At 37.4% G+C, this 25988-nt stretch overlaps 3 protein-coding genes and 1 non-coding gene across 4 annotated transcripts; all 4 read right to left on the reverse strand.

Annotated features, from left to right (window-relative positions):
- Nucleotides 1-10008: 10008 nt before the first annotated feature.
- Nucleotides 10009-10683, reverse strand: LOC141648985 (uncharacterized). The gene has a single exon (XM_074457691.1). It carries the CDS (start codon nucleotides 10681-10683, stop codon nucleotides 10009-10011), a length of 675 nt encoding a protein of 224 aa, XP_074313792.1.
- A 3883-nt stretch (nucleotides 10684-14566) lies between these two features.
- LOC141650457 (U6 spliceosomal RNA) lies at nucleotides 14567-14669 on the reverse strand. The gene has a single exon (XR_012546489.1). It is a non-coding gene; the product is annotated as a U6 spliceosomal RNA (small nuclear RNA).
- A 3640-nt stretch (nucleotides 14670-18309) lies between these two features.
- On the reverse strand, nucleotides 18310-19498 carry LOC141647571 (uncharacterized). Its single transcript, XM_074455811.1, has one exon. The coding sequence runs from the start codon at nucleotides 19186-19188 to the stop codon at nucleotides 18469-18471; it is 720 nt and encodes a 239-aa protein (XP_074311912.1). The 5' UTR covers nucleotides 19189-19498; the 3' UTR covers nucleotides 18310-18468.
- A 3346-nt stretch (nucleotides 19499-22844) lies between these two features.
- Nucleotides 22845-24463, reverse strand: LOC141647572 (transcription termination factor MTERF15, mitochondrial-like). The gene has a single exon (XM_074455812.1). The coding sequence runs from the start codon at nucleotides 24275-24277 to the stop codon at nucleotides 23027-23029; it is 1251 nt and encodes a 416-aa protein (XP_074311913.1). The 5' UTR covers nucleotides 24278-24463; the 3' UTR covers nucleotides 22845-23026.
- Nucleotides 24464-25988: the final 1525 nt, after the last annotated feature.

Genomic DNA, 25988 nt, shown 5'->3' on the forward strand with positions numbered 1-25988 from the left:
TCGATCTTCTCCAAACAGTAGGCTAACAGCTTGTTCGTCTAAGCAAGGTGCTTGACGGGTTTTGACGGTAGGAACCGTTTCTGGAGGAATGAAGTAGCAATCGTGAAAGATCTCGATTCCGGCTAACTTCCTCTCAAGATAATGCCAAGGTTCGGGAAATCCGTGAAAGAGTTCTGAACTTCCTTCTTGAACAAAGTACCCATTTAAAGTGGGGAGATATGGCCTCATTTGGACTCCTACGTGCTTGCGGTTTTGGACTTGGGCAAGCATTTCGAGAACTTCCTCTTTTGTGGGTTTGTACCCTAAACCAAGTGGTATTCTTGTTGAGTTGCCTTCCTTGTATGGTGCGAAGGTATTCTTCCGAATTGGGTTCAAAGGCATTCCAGGGAAGTATCCCTGGGATTTGAGTATGTGGTTGACCACTAAGTTGGAGTAGGGATTATAGTATAAGGGTGCCAACTCACTTTCTATGACACTTACACTTTGGAAGCCCCCAAGTTTGTATACGGGATCCGCAAGGACTTGATTGTTTGATTGCTTCTCGATTATTGCTTTGATGGGTGACGAAGTGATCGTCACTACTTTGCCATTTAGTGGAATCTTGATCTTTTGATGAAGGGTGGATGTTACCGCTTTGGAAGCATGAATCCAAGGCCTTCCCAGAAGTATGTTGAATGAAGCTTCGATGTCCACTATTTGGAAGTTAACCTTTCGTTCGATTGGTCCTGCGGCTATGGTTAGGTTAGCGAGTCCTACCACTTTTCGTCGTGTACCATCATATGCACGAACATCTTGATTTGTAGGAGTCCAATCCGACTCTTTCATGCCTAGTTTGTATGCCGTTTTGAGGGGTATGACGTTGACCGCGGAGCCATCATCTACCAAGGTCATTGGCACATTTTTCTTTAGACAGATGACAGTGATGTATAGAGCAAGGTTGTGACTAGCGCCAAAAGGTGGCAAGTCTTCATCCGAGAAAGTAATAGGATTACTTAGCTTAGGTGATTCTTGGAAGACCAAGTTAACTACATCTTCAGGAGTAGAGTTATGTGCTACATTCAATTTGGCCAAAGCTTGCAGTAAAGCTTGGCGATGTGGAAATGAGCTTGCCACTAGTTGCGGTGAAAGATCAGCCTTGGTCTTCTGTAATTGCTTGAGCAAATGATCAGTGGGGTCATCTTCGTTGTCATTTGGCGTGATGACGTTGGTTGGACCGTTTTGAGTAGTGCTTTGATATGGGCGACCCGAACAAGTTAGGTGATCCACATCTTGGTCTTCACCATTTTGGACCATTTCCTTGACTAGGGAATTTTCAATGAGATACTCGTCCTCATCATCATCGGCCTAAACCCCATTGATTGCAGCTAGTTCCCTCATTCTCATGATATCACTTTCTAGTCGTATGATTTGATCGACTAGTTTATCAACCACGGTGACTACTTCTTGCATAGTGGCATTTTGAGAGAAGATCAATGGTACACGTTCTTTAGGTATTGCGTTGGGATTGCGCAAGGTCGTTACCATGCTTTCTAGTTCCCACACTTGTCTATCTACACTCCTTGCCAATGTGATGAAATCGGAAATGGTAGGGGAGATAGTAGAGTAGAGCCTTTCCTTCTCAATTGCATGAATTTCATTTTCGGTGCGAGAAATGAGGTGTGAGCAATCTAAGGTAGATTAGTCACTTGTAATCACTAGAACTCCAAGAGGATTCTGAGTGTTGTTGGGCTTACCTCCTGGTGGAATTGGAAGTCGACCATCTTCAATCATATCTTGAAGCACGTGTTTCAACTTGTAGCATTTTTCTGTGTCGTGCCCTTTGCCCCTATGGTATTCACAGTATGAATTTTCATCCCAAAACTTGGACTTCTTTTCGGGTTCGGGAGTAAGTCCAATGGGTTGGAGTTTACCTTGCTTCATTAACCTTTTTAGAGCGTTGGAGTACGTATCCCCAAGGTTCGTGAATTTTCTTGGTGGGTTAGTTTTCTTGGATGGCTCGAGAAGGTTAACTTCGTCGGTCTTGCTAGTAGAGCCGTATGAACGACTTGTGGACCCTTGATATCCTCGACCTACCGTTTTGGACAAGAGTCCTTTACGGATGTCATCTTCAATTCGTGTCCCTAACACGGTCAAGTCCTTGAAAGTCTTGATGTTTTGATATCTCAAATGGTTGGCATATATGGGCTTGAGATTATCCACAAACTTTTCCACAAGAGTAGCCTCATCCGGGCGTTCAACTAGTTGAGTACTAGTCTTCCTCCACCTACTTAGAAAGTCGGTGAATCCTTCTTTGTCATTTTGGGTAAGAACCTCTAGAGTACGCATGTTGACTTGGATCTCGGCATTATCCGCATATTGTTTAGAGAACTCGATTGCGGCGTCTTCCCAAGTAGCGACCTTCTTGTGATCTAAAGTGTAGAACCATTGCTTCGGGATGGTGTCAAGAGATGAAGGAAAGATCCTTAAGAACATCTCGGGTTTGATGCCTTTGATAGACATGTAATCCTTGAAGGCGCGGATGTGATTCAAAGGGTTCTCATGCCCCTTGAACTTAGGGATATCCGTCATGCTAAAGTTGGTTGGCAATTTGGAATTGACGGCTTCATACTTGCGATTGTTTTCCCTATAAATGTCATCCCCCTTAAGGTACATCAATTGCTCCTCTAGGTATTGGAGTCTTTTCTCAGCTGCAGTCATTCCCACGAAAGGATTTTCGTCCCTAGACTCGTCATCGGAGTTACGTAGTACTTCACTTTTAAGGGGAGGCAACCTTCCCTCTACATCAAAGATACGGCCTTCGATGAGCTCAAGGCGGTCATAGGTTTGTTCTTGGGTAACTTGCATTTGGGCTAGCGCGGCTAGGATTCGATCATTACTATCTTGAATTTGCTGGAGATTCGTTTCATCACTTGATCCGGGCATCTTGGAAACTGGATAAGAGATCGGCGACGAATCAAAACACGATCGACCATTCTATCACACTTGCTAAAAGAGGAAAAGTTTTGACTCGTGGAGTGGGTGTGTGCCACTTGTGTTGAGTGAGTTTTGAAGAAAGACAAGGTCTTTGAAAATGTGTGTCCTAGTCAACTGTAGTGTAGTTGTAGGAGTGGACTCGAAATGAGGTTTTGAAATGGGCTTGTGGCCCGAATTTTGACATGACAAACGGACAGAGTTTTGACCGGATTTTGCGCTAATTGAAGGTTTTTTTTTTCGAAATTTTGTTTTGAAATCGGGTTTTGATTTTTGAAAATTCGTCATGATTTTGTTTAGAAATGGTGATCACGTAAGGTTTACACATTTATACAAGCATTATAACGGGATGCTGAGTGCATTTAAAAGGGTTTTGGTTTAAAGGGTGGGTTGCCATACCGAACCATCAAACCCGAAGTCTGTGGAGAGGCTCGTGCCAAACAAGAGTAAGGCCGATTCCTAGTCCATTTCCTCAAGTAGTGAAGGCCCTTGATACAAACAAGAGTAAGCATCATGGTATGGATGACGTCAATCGCTATCTATCCTTAGGCCCAAATAAGAATTAGGACCGTTTAGACGGGACGATTGGTCGGAAGGGTTGGGCTGGGCCTAGGAAGGCCGAATTAAACGGTCTAGGAAGACCGAGTTATGAAAACCGACAATTGTCTCGTACAAACTTATTCCCTAACCTTGTTCAAGTTTCACCCTTGGCTACACGTAAGTGTATTATCCCCAGCGGAGTCGCCAAACTGTGGACAGCGGGCCGCCCACGGGGGCGCTTGGTGAGAACGAAACAAGCGTTTGCATTTTGTATGGAGTCGCCACCAATTTTTATGGGAAATTGGAACCGTTCGAGTACCTCGTGTCATGTCAAGACACAAAGTAGTGACATGAACACTAAGAAATCGTTACCCTTAGCATTCTATGTCTAGAATGACTCTCGTGGATGCCAATGAACACGGGTGTTCACAGATATCTGGAGTAAGGGGTGAGGGTACGTATTAGGAAGCTCTTTTGATCGAACACCTAATCCCGCCCGCCTCGATAGCGGCCTCTACTAATGATTAGGGAAGTTATTCGTACTTGATATATCGTCGGCTATATGCATGCAATGCAACATCCAAGTTTTAATCCTAGCATGTGAGAATTAATACTAAGTCGGTTGACACGTAATTAGCAAACAATTGGGTCGAAGTTGGGATTTAGGTTCATTTACATGTGAAAGCATACAAATGATAAAAGAAATACAATAATTATGAATTACAATAATGAAAATTACAATAATTACAATGGATTAGGCGATTTATGTCGAAAATACCTTTAAAACGGACATTTGATAAAAAGGAATAAAAGAAATAAATTAACGAACAGGAATTAGCGTGATATTACGGATAATAGTTAGTTAATACGTAAACTAATTAAACTACGTCAAGGCGTAAACGGGGTTCGGGACGAAATCATCTCGAACAGCGCAGCAGATCGCGCCCTCGGAATAGCAGCAGCGACGCGCTCGTCATTCCAAGGGTGAGTTCTGGTGTGTGAAGCGAATCGCAAATCGTTAATTTGAATTGATGAATTTAATGATGGATTGAAATATTTACTCGGATGGAAGTGATTAATAGGTTAATTACATGTGAATAATGGTCATAAAAGCGATAAACATGGATGGGATGAACCGGAAACGGATTATTTACATGAAATTATGATGAAAATATTAATGAGTCCTCTATTGAAATAAGTCAATTAGGCTAAATACGACGGATATACAACGAATATGTGACGAACATGCGAATAAACAGATGAAACTATATCAATGATGAATTCCAGAAACTCAATATGATTAAATTGAATCTCTAAAATCCGGGATTGAATTTAATGACGAAAACCCGCAAATATGAATTATAAGGGATTTAAGTCGGATTTATGATGATTGAAACATACTAATGATGATGATTAAATATACATGTGAATTATATGCTATCATGTGAACGAATGATTAACAAACAAAACGAAACAAACAAAAAGATTGACGAATAACGAGAGAGGTTTAACGAAGAAGAAAGGAAGCGAGGAAGCTGCGGCAGCCTCACGAAGAGGCGCAGCGAGAATTGCGCTCCTTCAAGAGGCGCAGCGATTCTTTGCGTCCTTTCTCGACGGTTATCTACTGGAAATCCGCAAAAACAGGTTTTAACAAAGGGTTTTAGAAATCGGTTTTAATGGTATTTTCGACGTAAACCTTACAATTGATGATACAAAAAGTAAATAACAATAAATAAAAGAGAGATTACACCCTCAGACTTACATGTTGACGAAACGAGAAGAACTAAGATATCGATTAGTGATGCTCGACGCGAATGCAAAGAAAGTGCCCTCGTAAGAGGAAAACGATTGATTAATTAAGTTGATTGAGTGTAGTTGGTCAAATTGGTCGGTCATGCAACGGAGAGGCTGGTACCCGGAAAGATCCGAGCTTACGTGGTCGAAAGTTCAAGCACGTAGGCGCCAATAAGTAAGAACAAAGTCTAGAATGCAAAGGGAGAAGAGAAGGGCGGACACTCGCGTGAGAAATATGAGGAACGAAGGCTCCTATTTATACTAATCACGTGAAGGAATTAGGGTTTCGGAGACTCTTTGGAAGTGAATCTCGGAAAGATATGAAAAAGATACGTAAAACATGCAGAAAAGGGCCTGGGAAGAGGCTCAGCAGCCACTGCGTCTCTTGGAAGAGGCGCAGCGCCTGCTGCGTCCATTCCCAGGAGGTTTCCTCCTGTTGAAGAAAGATCTCCGCGTTTGAGTTATGGTAGGACGGAAATAATTCGACTATCTTACGAATATTACGGGATATTATTTGCCAAAAGATAAAATTTGTAAGATATGGAATAGAAATATCCAGAACATTCCAGAATATTCTGACTCGGGATTTAACAGTTATCAGGAAATGGAGACGGTTTTTGACCCGGACTCCGAATGTACTCTAATTACTGCCAAAACGACCGTATCGGTGCGTAGATGACATCTAAGAGGTAGACATTTAATATTTGAGCAATCACTTACGATAATCTTACGAACTGTCACAAATCGTTCCGCGTACCAAACATGCGGCCCAATCATCACCGGGTGGTTTGCGAGGGGTGCAGAAATGAAGTATCTACACGACCTCGCAAGGAAGACAAGAACACTCGCAAGCATTCAAAGTTTGAGAGAAAATCTCTACACTTGGGTTTATATTTCTGAAAATTGGATTCTTACAAATGAGGGAGGCTTGGTCCTTATATAGCAAAAGATGTGCTTGGGCTCCAAGGCAACATTAAATGCTAGGGGCAATTTCCTAAGCATGCTTGGGCTCCAAGGCATTATTTAAAACTATGTAGAAAAAATATGCTAGATTTTTGTAAAAACTAGGTGAGGAAAACTAGGTGAGGAAGACTAAAATCATCCTCTAACTTGGGCGGCACTCCTTGGACGGCACTTCTCGGATCAGCTAGAGCTCGATGTCCAACTTATCATTGTGACATAACTCGCATTTCTTTTAGCGCCAAAATAAGGACTCGGATCAGCGTTAAGTAAGAGTGCGCTAGAGCTCGACATTGCTCCCGCATCAACTCAGGTCAAATATTACACCCAAATTGACTTTCAGGTGAAAAGTTTGATTTTATGACCGTTATGCCCCTGTTTTATTATTAACCCAACATCTCCCCTTTTGACTCTTCACTTTCAGTTTTTACAACTCTCATTCATGTCTCTCTCATTTTCTTCGACAATTAAATTCAATTTTTTACTCTAAAACTCTCCCCCAAATTGGCGCCTTGGTTATTCCTTCCCTAATTTGTGACGATTCCAGATTCATATTTGTAAGTTTCCTCCCCCGTACTCATGTCTATAGTTTTAATTTGTGAGTTTAACTGCTTGTGTTTTCATCTAGGGTTTTAATCGTGAATCAATATCTGGGTTTAATTTCGAGTGAATTTTTTTGTTCATAGCCATATTTAGTGTGTTGTTCAGTTTCTAGGTTAAATTTTGACTAATTTATTTGTTCATTGCCCTAATTTGATTTTAATTCAAATTTATGGGTTTATAACCCTAATATATGTGTATTTAAGTATAATTTCTGGGTTTGAAATCCCAATTTTCTGGGTTTGAAACCCTAATTTCTGGGTTTGAAACCCTAATTTCTGGGTTTGAGCTCCTAATTTATGGGTTTTAATCTCTAATTTCTGGGGTTTAAACTCTAATTTCGTCATTTTGATATCCTTATTTGGTCGGTTTGTAATCCTAATTTCTGGGTTTGAAACCCTAATTTGTGGGTTTTAAACCCCCAAATGTGGGTTCAAAACTTTAATTTCTGTCTTAAACACTAGTTTGTTGGTTTCAAACCCCCTAATTGCTTTGTCTAAAACACTATACTATTGGTTCACATCCCTAATTGCCGAGGTAACTTTGTAGGAAATGACCTTAGAAACAGCTCAGAAGAGGGTAACTGTTCGTGCCTTTTATGGGGGTAATTTGGAGCCTAAGACCAATGCAAAATTTGAGTATGAGGGTGGTGTTGTACACCTTAAAGCTCGTGTTCTGTTAAATGATCTCATTGTGGACTTTTTTAAGAAATTGGCCACTGGCCTAACTGTTAGGTTCGTATACCTATTATTAGACTCTTCTAATAGTGAACAAATTAACATTTTAATTATTAGTTCTTTAGATCTAGTGCATGCATAGCTAAATGAGTAATAAAATGAAGAACAATGATTCTTACATTGTTATTTTCGGATTTTTGGGCACAAGTAAGGTCTCCTACCTTCACTTGTTCTTGAGCTATGATAAGTAAGACTCTATATTAGGAGCCCTCCTTTTGATTACACCCAAGATTTAATGTAATACTACGGTTTTATGTGTCGTAGGGTACTCTATCGAGTGGGGCTTACTCTGTCGAGTAAGTAGCTTTTTACGCAAAACAGTAGACTGCCTGTAGGGCACTCGATCGAGTAAGCTTGGCACTCGATCGAGTAAGGGTCACTCGATCGAGTAAGTGACTTACTCGATCGAGTAAGTGAGTTGACGGGTGATTTTTGACGGGTTTGTTAATAATGCGGGATTGATATTTAAGACTTTCGTCACTTTGCTTAAAACACTTTTACAACCTAAAACCTTTCAAGGAGAAGATTAGAAGTTACGTTGCTTTGTTCTCGCCGCATTATTAGCAAATCCCAAAGCTAGAAGTGTCGGATTTCATTGTTCTTTACGCCTTTGTGATCCTTGTGTCGAGGGTAAGCTTTACATATAAATTTTATAATGTTTTGTTAAAGTTGGTTAAACCCTAATTGGGTGATTTGGGGGTTTTGGCTGATTTATGTGAGTATGGTTGTGATTGTATGTATGTATGTATAGGAGGAGGATTCATTGAGGAGAGATTCTGACTTAGCTGCTTGATCGTCTGTTGGTGTTTGCATTTCCAGGTAGGGTTTCCCTACTCAGTATTAGTTACATAATGTGTGGTGATTGTTGTTGTGATTAATGGTTAATTATATTATTGGTTGGTCTTGACGGTTGTTGATTTCATATTGTTGATTGGTTTTTACCTGTCTGTGATCTTCGGGGCGCGTCCCTGGCTGAGTGGAGTCACTTGCGGGAGTGGCTTCACGCCCTTGATTCGCCTTCTGTGGAACCCGTCACAGAAGGGATGTGCACATTAATGAACTTGGGTTTATCGCTCAATGGAGTTGAGAGTAAATTGAAGAAATCACCTTTTGATTCTGCTGTTGATGCTTTGGAACAAGCTTTACCAATGAGGTTTAATTTCTTATCATATATATTGTTTTTTTTTTGGATTTTTTTGATATTATTGTTGATTATTATCATCATGGTATTGTTTCATTTGATGTGTTAGTTTGACGATTTTGTGCAAGATTTTGATGTTTATGCTTAGGTTTTATTAGATTGTTAGTCTTAATTTGGATGCTTTTGTGGGAAGTTGTGCAATCATAAGATGCAGTCTTCTTGATTCTCAAATTATCCAATAAGACCGTCTTACGATTACCCCCCCCTCTGATTGGTTAACCACTCATTTAATTTATTACTATCAATAATGGAGATATTGAACATATAAAAGAAGCGTTGTACAGTGCTACAAAAATAATTATTGAATTAATTTGGATGTTTTAGTGGGAGGTTGTGCGATCATAAGATGAAGTTCATGACTTTGTGTTGTTCTCCCAACAAGTTTAGGATTTTGAGTTGGAATAGAGAAAAAAAAAGTATCAACAAATTGTGCCCTCTTTTAGTTTGGTGAAGTAATAAATGGTGATCAGTGAAAGTTTCTACCCGATAATCGTTATGGGTCTTCTGGCCTCTCCGCGTTTATTGAGAAGCAATCTGATCTTAGTGCAGCTGCGGGGCAACCTTAGGCTCAATGAAAAAAGAACTAAATGGTTCTAGTAGAAGTAAGAACTTAGCAACCTCTTCAAGGCATTGATCGAATGTTGTACCCTTACCTGACGTGTGACTTTGACACTATTCCCGTTAACGAGCCAATGAAGAGTATAAGGTTTAGGGTGATTCGTAATAACCAATCCCAATTTCGACACCATCTCACTTGACGCCACGTTCGTACAACTGCCCCCGTCAATGATAACGCTACATCATCGATCCCCAATTTGACACTTGGTATGGAATAATTGGTTACGTTGGTCGGAATCAGCGGTAACGTTTTTAGTTTGGAGGGTTCTAAGAACCAAAGTTGTGTCATAAATGGGTGCTTTGTATCCCTCAACTTCTTCGTCCTCGCCTCCCTCGTCAAACACAAACATGTCTCCTAGACGTGCCTCCTCTTCGAGTAATTCATCACGACACTCCACCGCCTCCCTTACGGTCACTACACGTTTATTTGGGCAAGCGTTTTGATAATGACCGAAACCTTGACATTTAAAGCACCTCATTTTGGACAGGCTGGTTTCTTTAGTTGTGTTGGACGCTTTAAGGGTAGAAGACGAGCTCCCTGAGGTCGGTTTTACAGGAGGGTTAGAACTGCTACTGGATGAATTAAATTTAAAATAATGACTCGGGTTTTGACCACGACTTGGGCTTATAATCTGACCCAGAACCTTCCCCATATTTTGTTCTACCTTGGGGCTCGAGTTTCAAACAAAGCCCACAAAGCGTGTCGAAGTCAGAATATGGGTATAACTCAATCACACTAGCAATATCAAAATTTAATCCGCGCAAAAACCTCGACATCTTTTGTTTCTGTATTTCTTCTTTTTCACCCATTAATGATAAATTCTCAAATTCATCAATGTACTCTCCTACGCTCAATTTCCCCAATTTAAACTCTGCTATTTTGCGATAGGTAGTTAATCTATGAGTCGTTGGAACATACCTCTTTCGGAGCTTTCGTTTCAATGATTCCCAAGAAGCGATTTTCTCCTTTCCAGCGCGAACCCGCTTGGATTTCAACCCTTCAAACCATAGTGAAGCCCCTTTTCCCAATTTTAAAATCACGTACTTACATCTCTTCTCGTCGCTGAGATCCTTAAAATCGAACATACGTTCAATCTTTCTTTCCCACTCCAAGTACTCCTCTGGATTCGTGCCCCCAATAAACTCCGGCAATTCCGAGACCTTGAATTCATCCTGTTTTGGGTGAAAATGGTTCCCTGTCCGCTGATTACGGAGCATTTCTCGAACCTGATTGAGTAGCATATCGTCATCGAAATTAGCCATTAGGTTTGTCGATTACTTTTTTTTTTTTGAGTTTTGTGTAATGGCAAGAGACGAAAGTAAAATTTTAAAAACCTAAGATCGTCTTAATTTTTTTCTTTGGGAAATCAAGAGCCGAAGCTCTGATACCACTTATGATGCGAATTATAAGAGCGGAAACGAATAAACTAAACACGGCCTAGCTGAATCTATAACCGAGTATTTTGGTGACGGATATTTGACGAACTAGACCTATAATTCGCCAATGGTGAAAGGACCCAAGACCTATTGAGAACGCTCGAGCTAATATTCAATACGCGTTGAATAAAAGCGGAAACAACAATTGCTAAGCAAGCAAGAATTGAACTTGTGAAAGAAAATTTTCTGAATTTTATTTCAAACTTGGATCGTCTTATTCACCTTACAACTAGCCTTTATATAGCCAAAGAAACAGAGAAAAACTCTTGGCTATCCAATAACTTACGTACACCCAATTAAACTAGTAATTAGGCTTTAAAGAGAGTAATAAAACAAGCAATTAAAAGAGTAAAGAACCATCCTCTTGAGCTACTCAAACCTCCCCTTCAATGCTTGAAATTAAACATCCCATGAGGGACTTGGACTCCCAAAACCAACCGTGTTGTTTCGCTAGGAATTGAGCACGAGCCACCACATCATTCGGACCCTCACTAGCACCATTGATCACTACCTCATCGATCCCAACCATGCCCGCATCATTTTCACCGTTGAATCGTTGTTCGCCTTTTCTACCAAGAAAAGGTTGGGTTTTGTTCATGGAAGCTTGTCCAAATCACCTTCAAATGCATTTCCTGCAAGCAACTAGCACACATGTAATGACTAACGATACGCTTTTTCTCTAAAGATATTCAGATTGAATCTCAGAAAATAATTTTCAGGATAAGAATGATCATAAACAATCGATATTATTATTACGGATGTCCCGAAAAGAATCTCAACCAATCAATACTATATATTAAATCCAGAAACCAAGGGACTTCAATATAATTAAATAAAGTTATACAAATTAATTATGCTATATAGTTTTAAATCACTAACACCGTGTGATGGACCCGATTAAGGGATCTCAATGCAAATATTATATAGTTTGGGTTAAAATTAAATTATATAGAAGCTTGGTAATTTTCCTAAACATTTGTAAGAGACTAAAACATGGTTAATTTCCTTAAAATAAAATAATTAATTAAGATGGTCAATTTTCTTAAAATAAAATAATTAATTAAGATAACTAATTTCAAGGAGACTAAAAGAAAGAAGATGCTTGCTAATTTTCCTAAATATTTATAGAAGACTAAAGATGGTCAATTTCCTTAAAATATAGTATAAACATGCACACTTATGGTATTAATTATTATCATCATAAAATTATATATTAAATTTAAAATCTATGCAATTTTATTAAACTTTATAGTTTACTAGTTGGAAAGCCCGTGCGATGCACGGGGCTCCCATTAGAATTATCTGTAAAAATATACTCTTAAGTTTGATTAAAAAAAAAAGTCCAACAATGTTGAATCATTAATGGAAAAAAAAAATTTGTAGTTGGTGTACGTAGTTGTCTAGTTAATCACCGATAAATTATTAGTACTTTTAGTAGAAAAGTTTTGTCCTTTATAGGTATAACATCAAGAGTACGTATTTAACTTTTTCATTGTCACATGCACATCCGGTTTTAGTTAAATACAAAACACTATGTCCATAACATATGTTGCAGCACACCATAATGAACCCTTACTAACGAAGACATGCCTTATGAGTTTTACAAATTATTTTCACCAACAATAACTAAGCAATACATAATGATGTTACCTAAAACAACAGGTATCATAATTATATAAATTTAGTGTATTCAGAGAAAATGCTAGATCTCTAACAATATAATTCTACCTTGACTATCTACATACAACTAAGAGTATTTAATCCTTATAAAATTCTCGCAAAATCAATCCAGACTAAATTCTAATATAATTAGTAGTCTAAACAATAATCAGTCAAAAATATATGTGATTCTATTACATAAAATGCAAGGTCACCTAGTATCATATTTGACAATATCGTTTAATAGTTTATGGCATCAACAAAATCGTTGGGTTACCAAATTAGTATATTAGGGCATCGCTGAAAACGGTGTACGTTACCATGGTCTGGCATAGCCGGCATAGTCCTCTTACGGAGTTAATGTTCTTACAGAGTTAATGTTCCTCAACAACATAACTGACATGTCACACCTGGTACTATGATAGAGCTTACCATTATGAGTTATATTTAAAAATGTATTATGTATACTCCCCTCCCTTCTTAAACATCTTCCACCTTTCTTCTTAAGGGGCCAAACTTTTATAATTTTGACCACTAAAATGTCGAAAGTCATGGTCAAACTACTGCATTGACAACTGTGTAAAAGCAATACAAAAGATAATTGAGAAGAGGATGAAGTACATTTAGTGTGAGAAATTTCTAAAAGATAATGAATTTCGCTCCTTAAGTCTAACCCTACTAAAGTATTTTGATAAGTCTTGCATAACGAAAACTAAAATTACATGCTCCCTAGTTGTCATAATTTCTGTCGCGGATAAAAAGTTTCCAAACTATAACCGACTCAACTTGTGAAGATCTTTACTCGTTTATTTTATAACTTTCTCAAATAATTCTCATAATATTTTTACCTATGTCTAACACTCATGGTTGTCATCATTTAAAATTCAGTTTGAGTCTAAAACTTTATTTATATTCGCTACATCCAAGACAAATGCGACATAATTGGACACTTGCGATAGATTTTCCCTTTTTATCAAATTTGCTTCTTCTTATTGTAGAGCTAACAATTTTTATTCTCATGTAAAAAGCTAACGTTTATTTATTTTGAACCAATTGCTTATTATTTTGTTCCTCGTGATTATTATAGAGTATATTTGTAATTTGTGTTATAATGTCTAATTGCTAATATTTATTCTGAACCATTAGTTATTTATTCTATCAATCAAGTTTATAAAATTAAAAGGAACTTGAGATCAACTCCTAACAATAGGCTAGAAAGCAAGTAAACATGGGCAGACATAAATAAGAAATTAATTTGACATGAGTAGGATCGGGAGATATGAGAAATCTCATATTTAAGCTCTGTTTCTAAGAAATAAGCTTAATTGACCAAAATTTCATTTATCTTAATTTCTTATAAGTATTTGGTAGATAAATTAGTTACCAAAATAAGAGTTGCTTGTGAGTAATAAGTTACTTGTTTCTTATTTTTAATCCTTCAATTTGAAATATTAAATATGGAGTACTTACTAAGTCCTTTTATGTTATTTTACTAAAAACTAACTACCTTTCGGTTAGTTTTCCAAACACTTTTTATTTGATCAGTTAACTTGTCAACTCCTACTTTTCAGTTACCTTTAAGCTATTTTTTTAGCTTTCAGTTAACTTTTCAATTTTACGATGACTAATGAAATCTGAGATATAGTATATGAATAAGTACTTTGTATGTTATTAATATACCATATAATTAGTTACATTGTGTATTTAGAGTACCACTTACTATTATTCTTTTAATCTTTCCAAATTTCCATGAGTCCAACACTCAAACTCTAAATGGTTAAAAACTGTTTTGATTTTCTACATTGTAATTAATTTTTTTGTTCTCCATGTTTAAGTTAAGAAGAATTGTGCATTGAGTAAAATTTTATCCTTGCAATATGAATCTAAGAAGAAATCAATATTATGTAATGGTTAGATTACAATTGATCATCAGTTCATCATATATGAATAATACTATGAGTTGCTGCAAGTTTTAAGTTGTTCAAACCACAAAATTTTACTTCGGTTATTCTCGATTTTGTTCCTCTACGATCTAATGATCTACACATTCTTTTTTTTGGACCATTTCTCGATTTATGCGTGTCATCCTTGCGCAGGGGCCATGCTAATCTTCTCTGTATCGTTCCAATTTTATCAGATGTCCCTGAAGGGACAATGATCTAAACATTCTTATTTAGTATAAATTAATGAAACAAAATAGTACTCCCTCTAACCCGATCAATAGTTTACACTTTCCTATTTAAGGTGAATAAGTCATAGTTTACACTTTTCTTTTCTAGTAAATAAACAAACTCATGTGGGTGGGGACCATTTTATTTCCTCCTCATTTCGTGTTTCTTTTATTTTTTTAATAATTATAAACTCATTCCTCTCTCATTACCTTAGTAATCGTGTATAAAGTAATTATAAACTATGGACCGGGAGGGAGGGAGTAACGTATATAGATCAGTGAATTATTTTATATGTATTGATCACTTGAATGCATGTGTATCGAGGCATGTATGATTTATATACACACTCCAATAATTATTTTGTGATTATAGTTTGATGAAGTAACCATAGTTTATACTTCGTGTAACTATGAACTACATCATCTTACCATAACACTTTAATCAAATAAATTCATTATTTATCCATCAACTTCTTGAATTTTGATGCGGGAATACAAACTACAAATGTATGAGACCATAAGTGTGAGAAAAATAAAAATGATAACTTGGCCTATTATAATTGTCTGTTATTTGTTTGATAATTGTAATCTACTTATATTAGGATAATTTTACTAAAATATATTTGATCTACTTATATTAGGATAGTTTTATTAAATTTTGTTTTAAATATTAAGAAATCTACTTGTATTAGGATGATTTTAGTAAATTTGTTTCGAAATCTACACTATTGTTAGGATTTCTAAAAAGTTGGACTCTCTAATATCGCTTGAAAAGTTTCTGCTTTATATATATGTATTGATTGATTAGATATATAGAGATGTTAATTATTTGACATACAAAAATATAATATAAGTAGCTTATAAATAATTCAAGTTAGATTCTATAATATATAATATTGGATAATTTTTTCGATTTGATTTAATGCATATATGTAATATATTTATATAAATATATAATTCTCTTAAAATTGCATGCCTAAGTAGTAAAAGTAATTTTGTCAGTAAAGAAAAGAATTGTAGTAACATTGAATATAATTATTATATGATAGTAATCACATTTGAATAGTAAAAATAACAATATTATCAACGACGCAATAGTGAAAGTAACAATAATTACGGCGGGAGTAGTGAAATTATCAATATTAATGCGGGAGTAGTGACAGTAACAATAATTACGGCAGGAGTAAGTAGTGAAATGTTATTACTATTGTTTCATTAATAATAGTAAAATATTAATAGCGGGAGTAGTGAATTTGTTTATTTCATCGTAATTTTAGGATATGTCATTGAAAAATATATTAATGGTAAATTTAAGGGTTAGGCAACTTTAAGTAGTTTTATTTAATAAAAAAATAAATAATGGTAAGCAGAGGTAGCCCGGACGAAGCTAGACACCAATACTAGTTGATTCTAATACGGATTACCATCGTCTTGCAGCAAAAGTAGCAGGTTATCACGACTATTTAAACTTATCCTCGACCAAAAGAAGCTTGAAGACCCCAGCTACAACAAATACTTCATTCCTTAAATTCAAAGAGGCGCCACCATAATGTCATTAGTTATTACTCCGTATTATGTTTTATGTAGTACAACATGGTTAAAAATTAGGAATTACAGGTTTACACGAGAAAACAATGAAGAAAGTAAAATTAATATGCTAAAGACTTTAATAAGGAAGTTACTTCATATTAATAGAACCAGAATCGAAGACTCCGAAAAGAGTCATAATACAAGAAAGGCACTTGGTGTTTCAATAATGCTATATATTTCTGTGGCGACTCAATAATTCTATATTTTCAAGTCGGTCATACCCTCAAGTCGGTCATACACTTTTAGGCTCAAGCACATGTAAAATGAGCTGAGCTGGCTCGACAAATCCTCAAAAGTAGGGAGTAGTTTGCAAAGCTCAGCTTGAGCACAACAAACCAGTCTCGAATTCAGCTGCGCATGACCCAATGCAGATGAGCCCGAGATCCACTACTACCCTCAAAATGGAGGAACAATATCAATTCATTAAACAGACAGTCAAATAAGTCAAGCATGCATGCTTATTAAAAATTACAGTTACACGCCAATTGAAGAACAAAGATACCTCCTTAAAGACACCCATGACTCCATGAGGCCATGTTATGTCCCGCCCAAATGAACTCATTCCTAGGGGCAACCAAGTATTCCTCAAGATATAATCATATTAAGCTAACCTATATTTTCAAGTCGGTCATACTATCTTATTAACCAACTACAAAATCTATAAACCCCATTCCACTAAATTTATTCAGCGCAGCAAAGAAAACAAAAACTAATAGAAAAGTTTGTATACCTAAATTACATTTTGCTGCAGGAGAGCTTTACAACACCGTGAAACGGCGTCAACGTTAGAGCAACCTTTGCTCTTTAAAATCAGGCTTGCTAATTTAAAATTACTGTTAAAAACAGAATATATAGGTAGTACTCTAGTTCATTCATTGAACCACCGTGCCCACCCTACTAACCCCGTTTCATAATCACTATGCCAATACTTTTTTAGTTGCAGATTCACAGTGCAAATGTTAGCTAGCTTATGCGGAGATATAAAAGGCGGTCTACGCGTATGATCCTCCAGGAACAACATTTTAGTATGAGTCATATCTAAACCATTATGCCTTGAAACCTCTCTAGCAAAGCCACGCCCACACAGATCATCATTCTTCTCTCAGCCGCAAAAAGCTACTCCAATCTCTTCAATCTGCCAAATAATATTTGTGCAACAACAATAGCCATGCAACTTATTGATCAATAAACATGATTATGCATCAGGAAACATGCTAGCATGTATCATATTGCATATAAGGCGCTGAGATTTAATTGTTCTCTGAAAACAGTTCGTCAAAGCTTAACATAAGATGGACCAATTAAGATTGTTAATGTACTGATGCATTATAAGGCTGATTCCTTTTGAAGTGAGACTTTGGAGCATCTTCTAAACTTGTACAAATGCTCTTTGTCAGACTCGTGCAGGCTCAAGCCGGTCTCTGCCATGGCTAGAGATGTAAAATGAAGTGAGCCGGTTCGACAAGCCCTTAAAATCTATTCGGTCAAAGCTTATCAAACCGCTTTTGAACACAAGCCCATATCAATAACGTTCAAAACCGAAAAGTTATTCCGTGCTCTCTAATATTTTGCCTTAAGAGGACGGAAATGAAGGGGATCCATTTTCCCTCCACCCCTACCTTGTTGGTTGCTACCCAAACAATGGAAATTGTCTCCCTCCAAGTCCCACTCTTCCCTTTCTCTCCAAATTTCCCCAACCAAACAAAGGGTAAGTGCATGAAAGTCCTAAACACTGTTTGTCGGCTCAAAGAGGAAACAAACAAGAACGTAACAAAGAAAGAAGACCATAGTTATACACTTATTAATATGCTAATACTTCAGCAAAGAAGCTAATTCATAAAAGAATAACTGTAAACGTTGGAAGACAAGTGCAAAGCAAAGACAGGAAGTGTCCTCCAAATAATTAAAAAAATAGACCCTGAAGACGAAGACAGCAACCAGAGAGTCATAACAAAGAAAATGGACTCTGCGTTTAATATTTCTATAGTGTAACACTGTAATGAACACGTTAATATGAAGTGAGCACACCGTAGAAACTGAACCATGAGCAATGTCATTTCAATCAAAAGTCGGACATACAATGTTATTAACCAACTACAGCTATAAAGCACAGCTAACAAATTTTTGTCAGTGCAGCTTAAAAAAAAAATAGAAAGTTTTGAACATTCCTTACGCTACAAGAGGGCTCGGTATTACCTAGTACTGGCCTCAACTTTTGAACAGCCTTTGCTTTTCTGATATAGTTGAAGAAGACCCGGTACATCTTCCTCAAAAGGTTCAATAAGAGTCTTTAAGAACTGAGTTTCAGTTTTAGTGATGGCGGAATAAAAGTTGTAATCTAACAAACCCTTCTTCTTCAAAACCAACAACACACGACGTCTAGGCACAATTCGCTTCTCGAGACTATAAGTAAACAAGGCAGAATGTGTAGCTAAGTAATCAGGCTTGTAACCCAGCTCGGTCATCAAAAACCCCAACTTTCTCCTCATAGTTTGAATAGATGTTAGGATACAATTAGGATTTCTCCTCATTAACTCAGAAACATCATATTCAGTCCATCCAAAGCTCCTTAACGTCTGACATTTCGACTCGATGCTCTTCTTACTAGAGCTAGCCAGCAAATAAATGCCATACAAAAACATTCCAGAATTTCGAGGAATCCCCAATTCCTCTTCAACCCTAATCAGTACATTTCGGAAAAACCCGGATGTCCTCATAAAGGCTGCTGGTCGCTGAGCAAGGCCTTTCCGAAGAACATTAATATCAACACCATATTCATTGTTCAACAATGCAACATTTGAAACAAGATTTTCCATAACAGAGTTTGATAAAAAGTTACATTTTTTGAAAAGCTTGATTAGGTTTTCATTACCACCCAAAATATCCCTGAGATCCTGAATAACAGGATTCATAGGTAGAAACACAAATGAAGGATTTGATAAAACAATACTAACTAAATTAGACCCAGAAAAACCATGATCTTGAACAAGTTTAAATTTGGGTATTAGGGTTTTGTCAACATTAGCAATTAAGATACGAGGGTAAGAAGATACGACCTTTTTGATATGGGTATCATCAAAATCATGTTGTTTTAAGAAATCAACAACAGAATTAGCATTATTACAGAATTTGGAGTAGTCAGGATTTCTGGAACGAAGCTTGGGGGAAGTTGATAGAGCTTGTTGATGAGAGAAACCCAGATTATTAACCAAATAATTAGCGAAAGATAGTGTTAATAATAGAAGGGAGATATAACTGAATGACTTGATTATTATTAATGAGATCGGTTACAATATATAGGAGACCGTCTTGGAGGATACTCCAAGCATATTCCTAAATAATATTCTATAGGATATTATTATGATACCCATAATAATATCTTTCCTAATATATAATATATTCTCTAATACACCCTCTCAGTCGAAACGGTAGATAACGGACGCTTTGACTGGACGAAATATAGTTGATGAAACCGTCGTAGATGAGCCAAGTTGATTTGTCGACGCCGTACCGGATTGTCATTACCTTGCGTGTGTCACGATCATGCCATAGGAAATGCCACTTACAATAATACGAATAAAACTAATTGTGCACGAGAGTCGAAACTGCTCGTGAGACACAAACTAAATGGACGTCAAGGTGCACGAGGGCCGTAGCAACTCATGAAACACCGACTAAAAAAAAACAAAAAACAAATGGTGCACGAGGGCCGAAGCGAACTCATGAAACACCGGAATGTGAGGGCCGAAGCAAGCTCAACAGTATAATTAAATTAAAAGAAAAACAATAATGGTAAACCAAGAACACAACACGTCCATGCTCTTCGATGCGGCAGCAGTACGACCGAATGTCATGCCACCCGGCTTTTTGGCAGGGGTGGTTGCTGGGCGAACCCAAGGCGGACAAGGAGAAGGCGATGACGGGACGCGGCGGAGGTTTAGCATGGTGGCGCGGTTGCCGGAGCAACAAGGCAGAGAAGGTTGTTTGAGCAACCAGAGACAACAACAAGTATTACATATGGCAGCCCGACGTGGACCAAAGCAGCGGCGGCGGCATCTACGGAGGGACAACAACGTGGAGAACGGAGGAGGCAGAGAAATTATTTATTTTCCTAATATTATAATCTAGGGTTTCGATGGTCGGTGGTCTGGTGGAGGGTGGAGGGTGTTATGGGGTTTGTGTCGGCTGGATATGGGTGAGGACGGATGTGGTAATAGTGGTGGCTATGGCGTGATGAAGGTAGATGGACAACAAGCAAGAAGGTAGGCAATAAGAGGGTTTACGGGGTTGGGAAATTGGGTTTTCCTAGATTGACTATTTTTTTAAAAAAAAAAATACTACGTACTAATAATTAATGAAAGGTGCAGACGGCTTTATGAACGGGATACCCGCCGGAGATGGTATAAGACGACCATCTCCGGCCGGCGGATTAACCACGAGATTGTAGGCAAGCGGAAGTATTCTTGAGAAGATCGATTTTTAGGCTGATACCATAATAGAGTTCAATCCCTCTTATTGTAGGCAAGCGGAAGTATTATTATGATACCCATAATAATATCTTTCCTAATATATAATATATTCTCTAATAGATAGATTTGGGGATTCGGTTGATTGATTTGGGGATTTGGTAGAATTAGTTGAAAAGAGAACATGTTGAAGATTACGCACATTATACAAGACTTGAATGGTGTATTTGCAACGGATAATTGCAGTCGCCATCTCTTCCTTTCTTTCAACTCAACTCCAAATGAGCATACTAGGTAAGACTGGAAGGGGGGTGTTTTGATTCACCCAATATTATGAGGTAGTGGTGTGAGGTAGATGTGACAATCGGATCACTCGGGTCGGTTATGGGTCGGGTCAAAGGGGTCATGTCATATCGGGTTTGGGGTTATGTCGGGTCAATGACGGGTTCGGATCAGATCGGATCGGATCGGTTCATGTTGGGTCATCTTCGGGTCGGGTCATCAACGGGTGGTAAGTCAGTTCGGGTCAATTTAGTTTTAGATGATAATTTATGTTTAAATAATGGATAGGTTTATTAATACGGGTTTATCATCATTTTCAGCAAAACTAGCCGTTTATCATGAATATTTAAACTTATCCACCTACATAAAACAATCATAAGTTTAAAAAATGCAGCTCGAGCCAAAATCAAATGAATGAACCATCAACTATTAGCCTTTGTGCTACCCATACAAGTATACAACTATACAAGAACAGCTAGTCTTGCTTGTGACGGGCTAATCCCGTCACAAGCTTGTGACCTCTCACAAAAAGGGAGAGGGGACAAGGTAGAGCCTAGAGGCATCCCCCATGTGCTTCCCACTCACCTTTCAATGGGCATTTTGTGAGAGAAAACGGAGCTTGTGACGGATATCGCCCGTCTTCAATGAGATTTTGTGATACAAGAAACGGTTAACATAAATAAAGCCAGCATTTTAAAGCAAATCAAAGCGCAAAAATGCAGCTCGAACCAAAATCAGATGAGTGAAACGAAGATTGCAGACTATTGTTTTATGAGCAACGGGTCCAACTCGAAAATACAGTACAAATAACATATGTCATTGCCTTATGGCCATGAACACATGTCATCGGCATTGCACCAAATGTAAATGTTCCTAGCCAATTCCACTAGTACACCAAAGGAATCACAAGTTTAGAAGAAGAAACAAACAACAAAGTAAATAACCGAACCTTAGTAAAATTAATACACTAAAGACTTTAACAAGGAAGTTACTTCATAGAAGACTAACTATAAATGTTGGAGAAGACGCAACAGGAATAGGAAGTGCCCTGCAGATAAACAGAGAACCCGAATCGAAGACAGCAACAAGAAAATATCATAACACAAGAAAGGCACTCGGTTTTTAAATAATTCTATACAAGTTTTTTTGGTGACTGAATCATTACATATAATTAACAAAACAATTAACATGATAAGATGAAGTGTGGACACGGTAAAAAAAATGAACCATGAACAATGTCATTTCAAGTCGGGCAACAATTTTATTAACCTACTACACGTCCAAAACACGTCACAAACTTTCTTATAGCTTCACTTAGAAAAGAAAAACAAATAGTCGAAATAGAAAACTTTGTATACATAAAAGATACGTACACGGCTACAAAAGGGCTTGGCATCACCTTGAAATTTGCTTTTGAAGTAAAGTTCGAAAAGATCAGCAACAAAGGTTCAGTAAGTATTAAGAATTGAGCCTCAGTTTTTAGGGTGGCAGTATCGAGGCTATAAGCAAACAAGGAATGATGTGGAGCTAAGAAATCAGGCTTGTAACCTAGCTCAGTGTCAAAAATCGACAGGGTTACAATACAATCAGCCTAATCAAAAGCCAAAACCAAGTCAAAAATCGACAGGGTTACCAGAAGCTCGAAAGTGGAAACAACAACCAAGAACATAAGTAAGAGAGATCATAGTTATACTCGAATTCAGATGCTAATACTTCAACAAAGAAGTTAATTCATAGAAGACGAACTATAGAAGTTGGAACTTGGAAGACAGGCACACAACATGAACTCCAAGTCAGGTAATTCCTAAAGAACCAGAATCGAAGACAGCAACCAGAGGCACTCTGGCTTCCAATATACAATTAACAAAACAATAACCATGACAACCTGAAGAGTGCACACCGTAGAAAACAAACCATGAGGAATGTCGTTTCAATCATAAGTCGGGCATACAATGTCATTACGACAGCTATAAAACATATTCGACAATTTTTTCAGTGCTGCTTAGGAAAGAGAGAAAAATTTTGAAGCAACCTTTGCTACTTTGGTAACCATAACTCTAGACTTGGCTACGAGAGTCGAGAGAACTTGGCCTCGCCTCGCAATGGCGTCAATGTTGGAACAACCTTTGTTACCTTGATAAAGTTCAAGAAGACCTGGTGCATCCTCCTTAAAAGGTTCAATAAGAGTCTTTAAGAACTGCTTCTCAGTTTTAATGATTGCAGTATAGAAATTGTAATCTAACAACAAACCCTTCTCCTTCAAAACCAACAACACCCGATGCCTAGGCACCATTCGCTTCTCGAGGCTACAACCCAACAACACAGCGTGTTTAGCTAAGAAATCGGGCTTGTAACCAAGCTCAGTCATCAAAAAACCCAACTTTTGCCTGATATTTTCTTCAGATATTAGCAAAGCATGAGGATTTCTCCTAATTAATTCAGAAACATCATATTCAGTCCATCCAAAGCTTTTTAACACCTGACATTTCGACTCGATTATCTGCTTACTAGAACTAGACAACAAACGTATGCCATACAAAAACATCCCAGAATTTCGAGGAATCCGTAATTCCTCTTCAACCCTAACCAATAGATTTCGGAAAATGTCGGTATTCCCCAAATAGGGTCCGGGATACTGAAGAATACCATTCCGAATAACTCCAATATCAAGACCATACTCATTAATCAACAATGCTATATTTGAATTAAGATTTAGCAGACCAGATGAATTCATGAAAAAATGAGATCTTCTAAAAAACTTGATTAGGTTTTCATTACTGCCCATAATACCCCTGAGATCATGGATAATATGATCCATATTTCTTGATACTAATGAAGCACTGGATGATGAAATAATACTAACTAAATCAGAGCCAGAAAACCCGTGATCTTGGAGAAGTTTAAATTTGGGTTTTAGGGTTTTGTCAACATTAGAAGCCAAGATTTGAGGGTAAGAAGATACAACCTTTTTTATATGGGTATCATCAAAACCATATTGTTTTAAGAAATCAACAACAGAATTAGCATTATCAGACGATTTGAAGTAGTCAGGATTCTTGGAACGAAGTTTGGTGGAAGTGGAGAGAGCTTGTTGATGAGAAAAACCCAGATTATTGACTAAATAATTGGTGTAAGATTGATTTGGGGATTTTATTGTTTGATTTGGGGATTTGGTTGAATAGAAATTAAAACGTTGAAAATTATTCACATAATGCACAACTTGAATGCTGGATTTGCAACGAATACTCAGCATCTCGCCTTCTTTGTTCTTCAACTCAAAACTCAATATTTCCAAGTATGAAAATTGACTGGAGTCACTAGGACACTCGTATATACTCGGGCACAATAAATCCGGAACATAATAAATCCAAGTTAAATCCAAATTGAGCCGAATTTGAGTTACTCAAAAGATAGTTGACCTTGGATACTTCTGAATCGATACGGTTTAAAATGATTCGACTCCAATGAAAAAAAAAAAAAAAAGATTTATTTTCTCAATTTCATTATTTTCTATTTCGCGGAAAGTGGCAATTTAATGGTGAAATTAAGCTCCTTAAGTCTCAATGGTAGCAACTAGCAATCAACCTTATTAACTTTGGTTAAAAGTGCATTTAAACTCCATTGTTTGATTTCTCATTAAATTCCACCAAAGTTTATTTTATAATCTAAAATTTAACTTTTAGAACCTTACAACTTTTATACAATATATATTTGTAATTGCGAGTGTTTTTATTATACAATTTTTACAATTATTAGACAATTTATTATGAATGTAAAAATAGTTCATTAAATTTTACTCCGTACTATATTTTTATTTTCTTTATTATAGATGAATGTAAAATTATTATTTAGATGGATAATTAATTTTATATAAATTACTAAAGTTAAAATTAGTAATTGATATGTGATATTTTTTTTTGGTAAAATTTGAGCTTTGATTAATCAAACAAACATAAGTACAACGTTTAAGTACACTTTCAGAGACTTTAGAGTTTCATTACATTCTAACTCGGCTCCAAGTAATATGCCTAGCTCCTTAAGCCAATCCTTGTCGTGTTGCAGCAGAACATGTGTAACACCCCCTCATACCAAGGTACCTTACCAGGACTACCCTAACATGAAAGGTTGTTACCATCTCGGTTGTCCGAGGTTAGTACATATATAAGCAACTGTCTCAAACACATTTATTAAAAATAATGTAATTGTAAAAAGGTTACAAAGTTCCAAAAACCAATAAAAGTGAATCCGAATGCTAACAACTACAAAAAAAACATATGCTAAGACTAATGATGGTGACACTACATCTAGTGTGATGACTCTTCCATGACTACCCAAGCTCACCAAATGCAATACCTGTCACAGCCTACTCACCATCCCCGAATGGATCACCGCAGATTTTATAAAACAACGGGGTCAGTACTGTTCAATCAAAATAAGACAAAAGCACAAGGTAACCGGCTGATCATCCTCCAACCCCAGTCTCCCGATCTCACACAGTAACCGACTACATACCGAAGTGTGTATCCCTGCCAGATTACCCATCGCAACAGGTAATCCTCGCCGCCAGTGGGGGGACCGCAGCCAATCCCCACCTAAATCCCGCTCATCAACGAGCGATAACCGTGTCCCTTAATGTGCACATCCCCTCTCGTGACGGGTTCCACGGAGGGCGAACTAGGGCGTGAAGCCACTCTCGCAAATCGGGGTTTGATTGCTTGGTGTGTAACCCACCCTTTTAAGCCAAAACCCGTGTCAGCATGATGCATAATATAATGAAACTGTGAGTGCTTATGTGCTACTTGATCATAAGTCCTTCCGTGTCATTTCAAACTTTCAAAACACCTTTTTGCGCCGTTATAATGGCCATTTCAAACCTCGGTCTTTCGCCGACCGATGCACGCCTTTCTAGGCCGTCGTAATGATGATTTTCAAACTTGGTTTTGTATAACCATTTCAACACGCCT

Source organism: Silene latifolia, chromosome 3 (genome assembly GCF_048544455.1).
Source record: "Silene latifolia isolate original U9 population chromosome 3, ASM4854445v1, whole genome shotgun sequence".
Taxonomy (NCBI): domain Eukaryota; kingdom Viridiplantae; phylum Streptophyta; class Magnoliopsida; order Caryophyllales; family Caryophyllaceae; genus Silene; species Silene latifolia.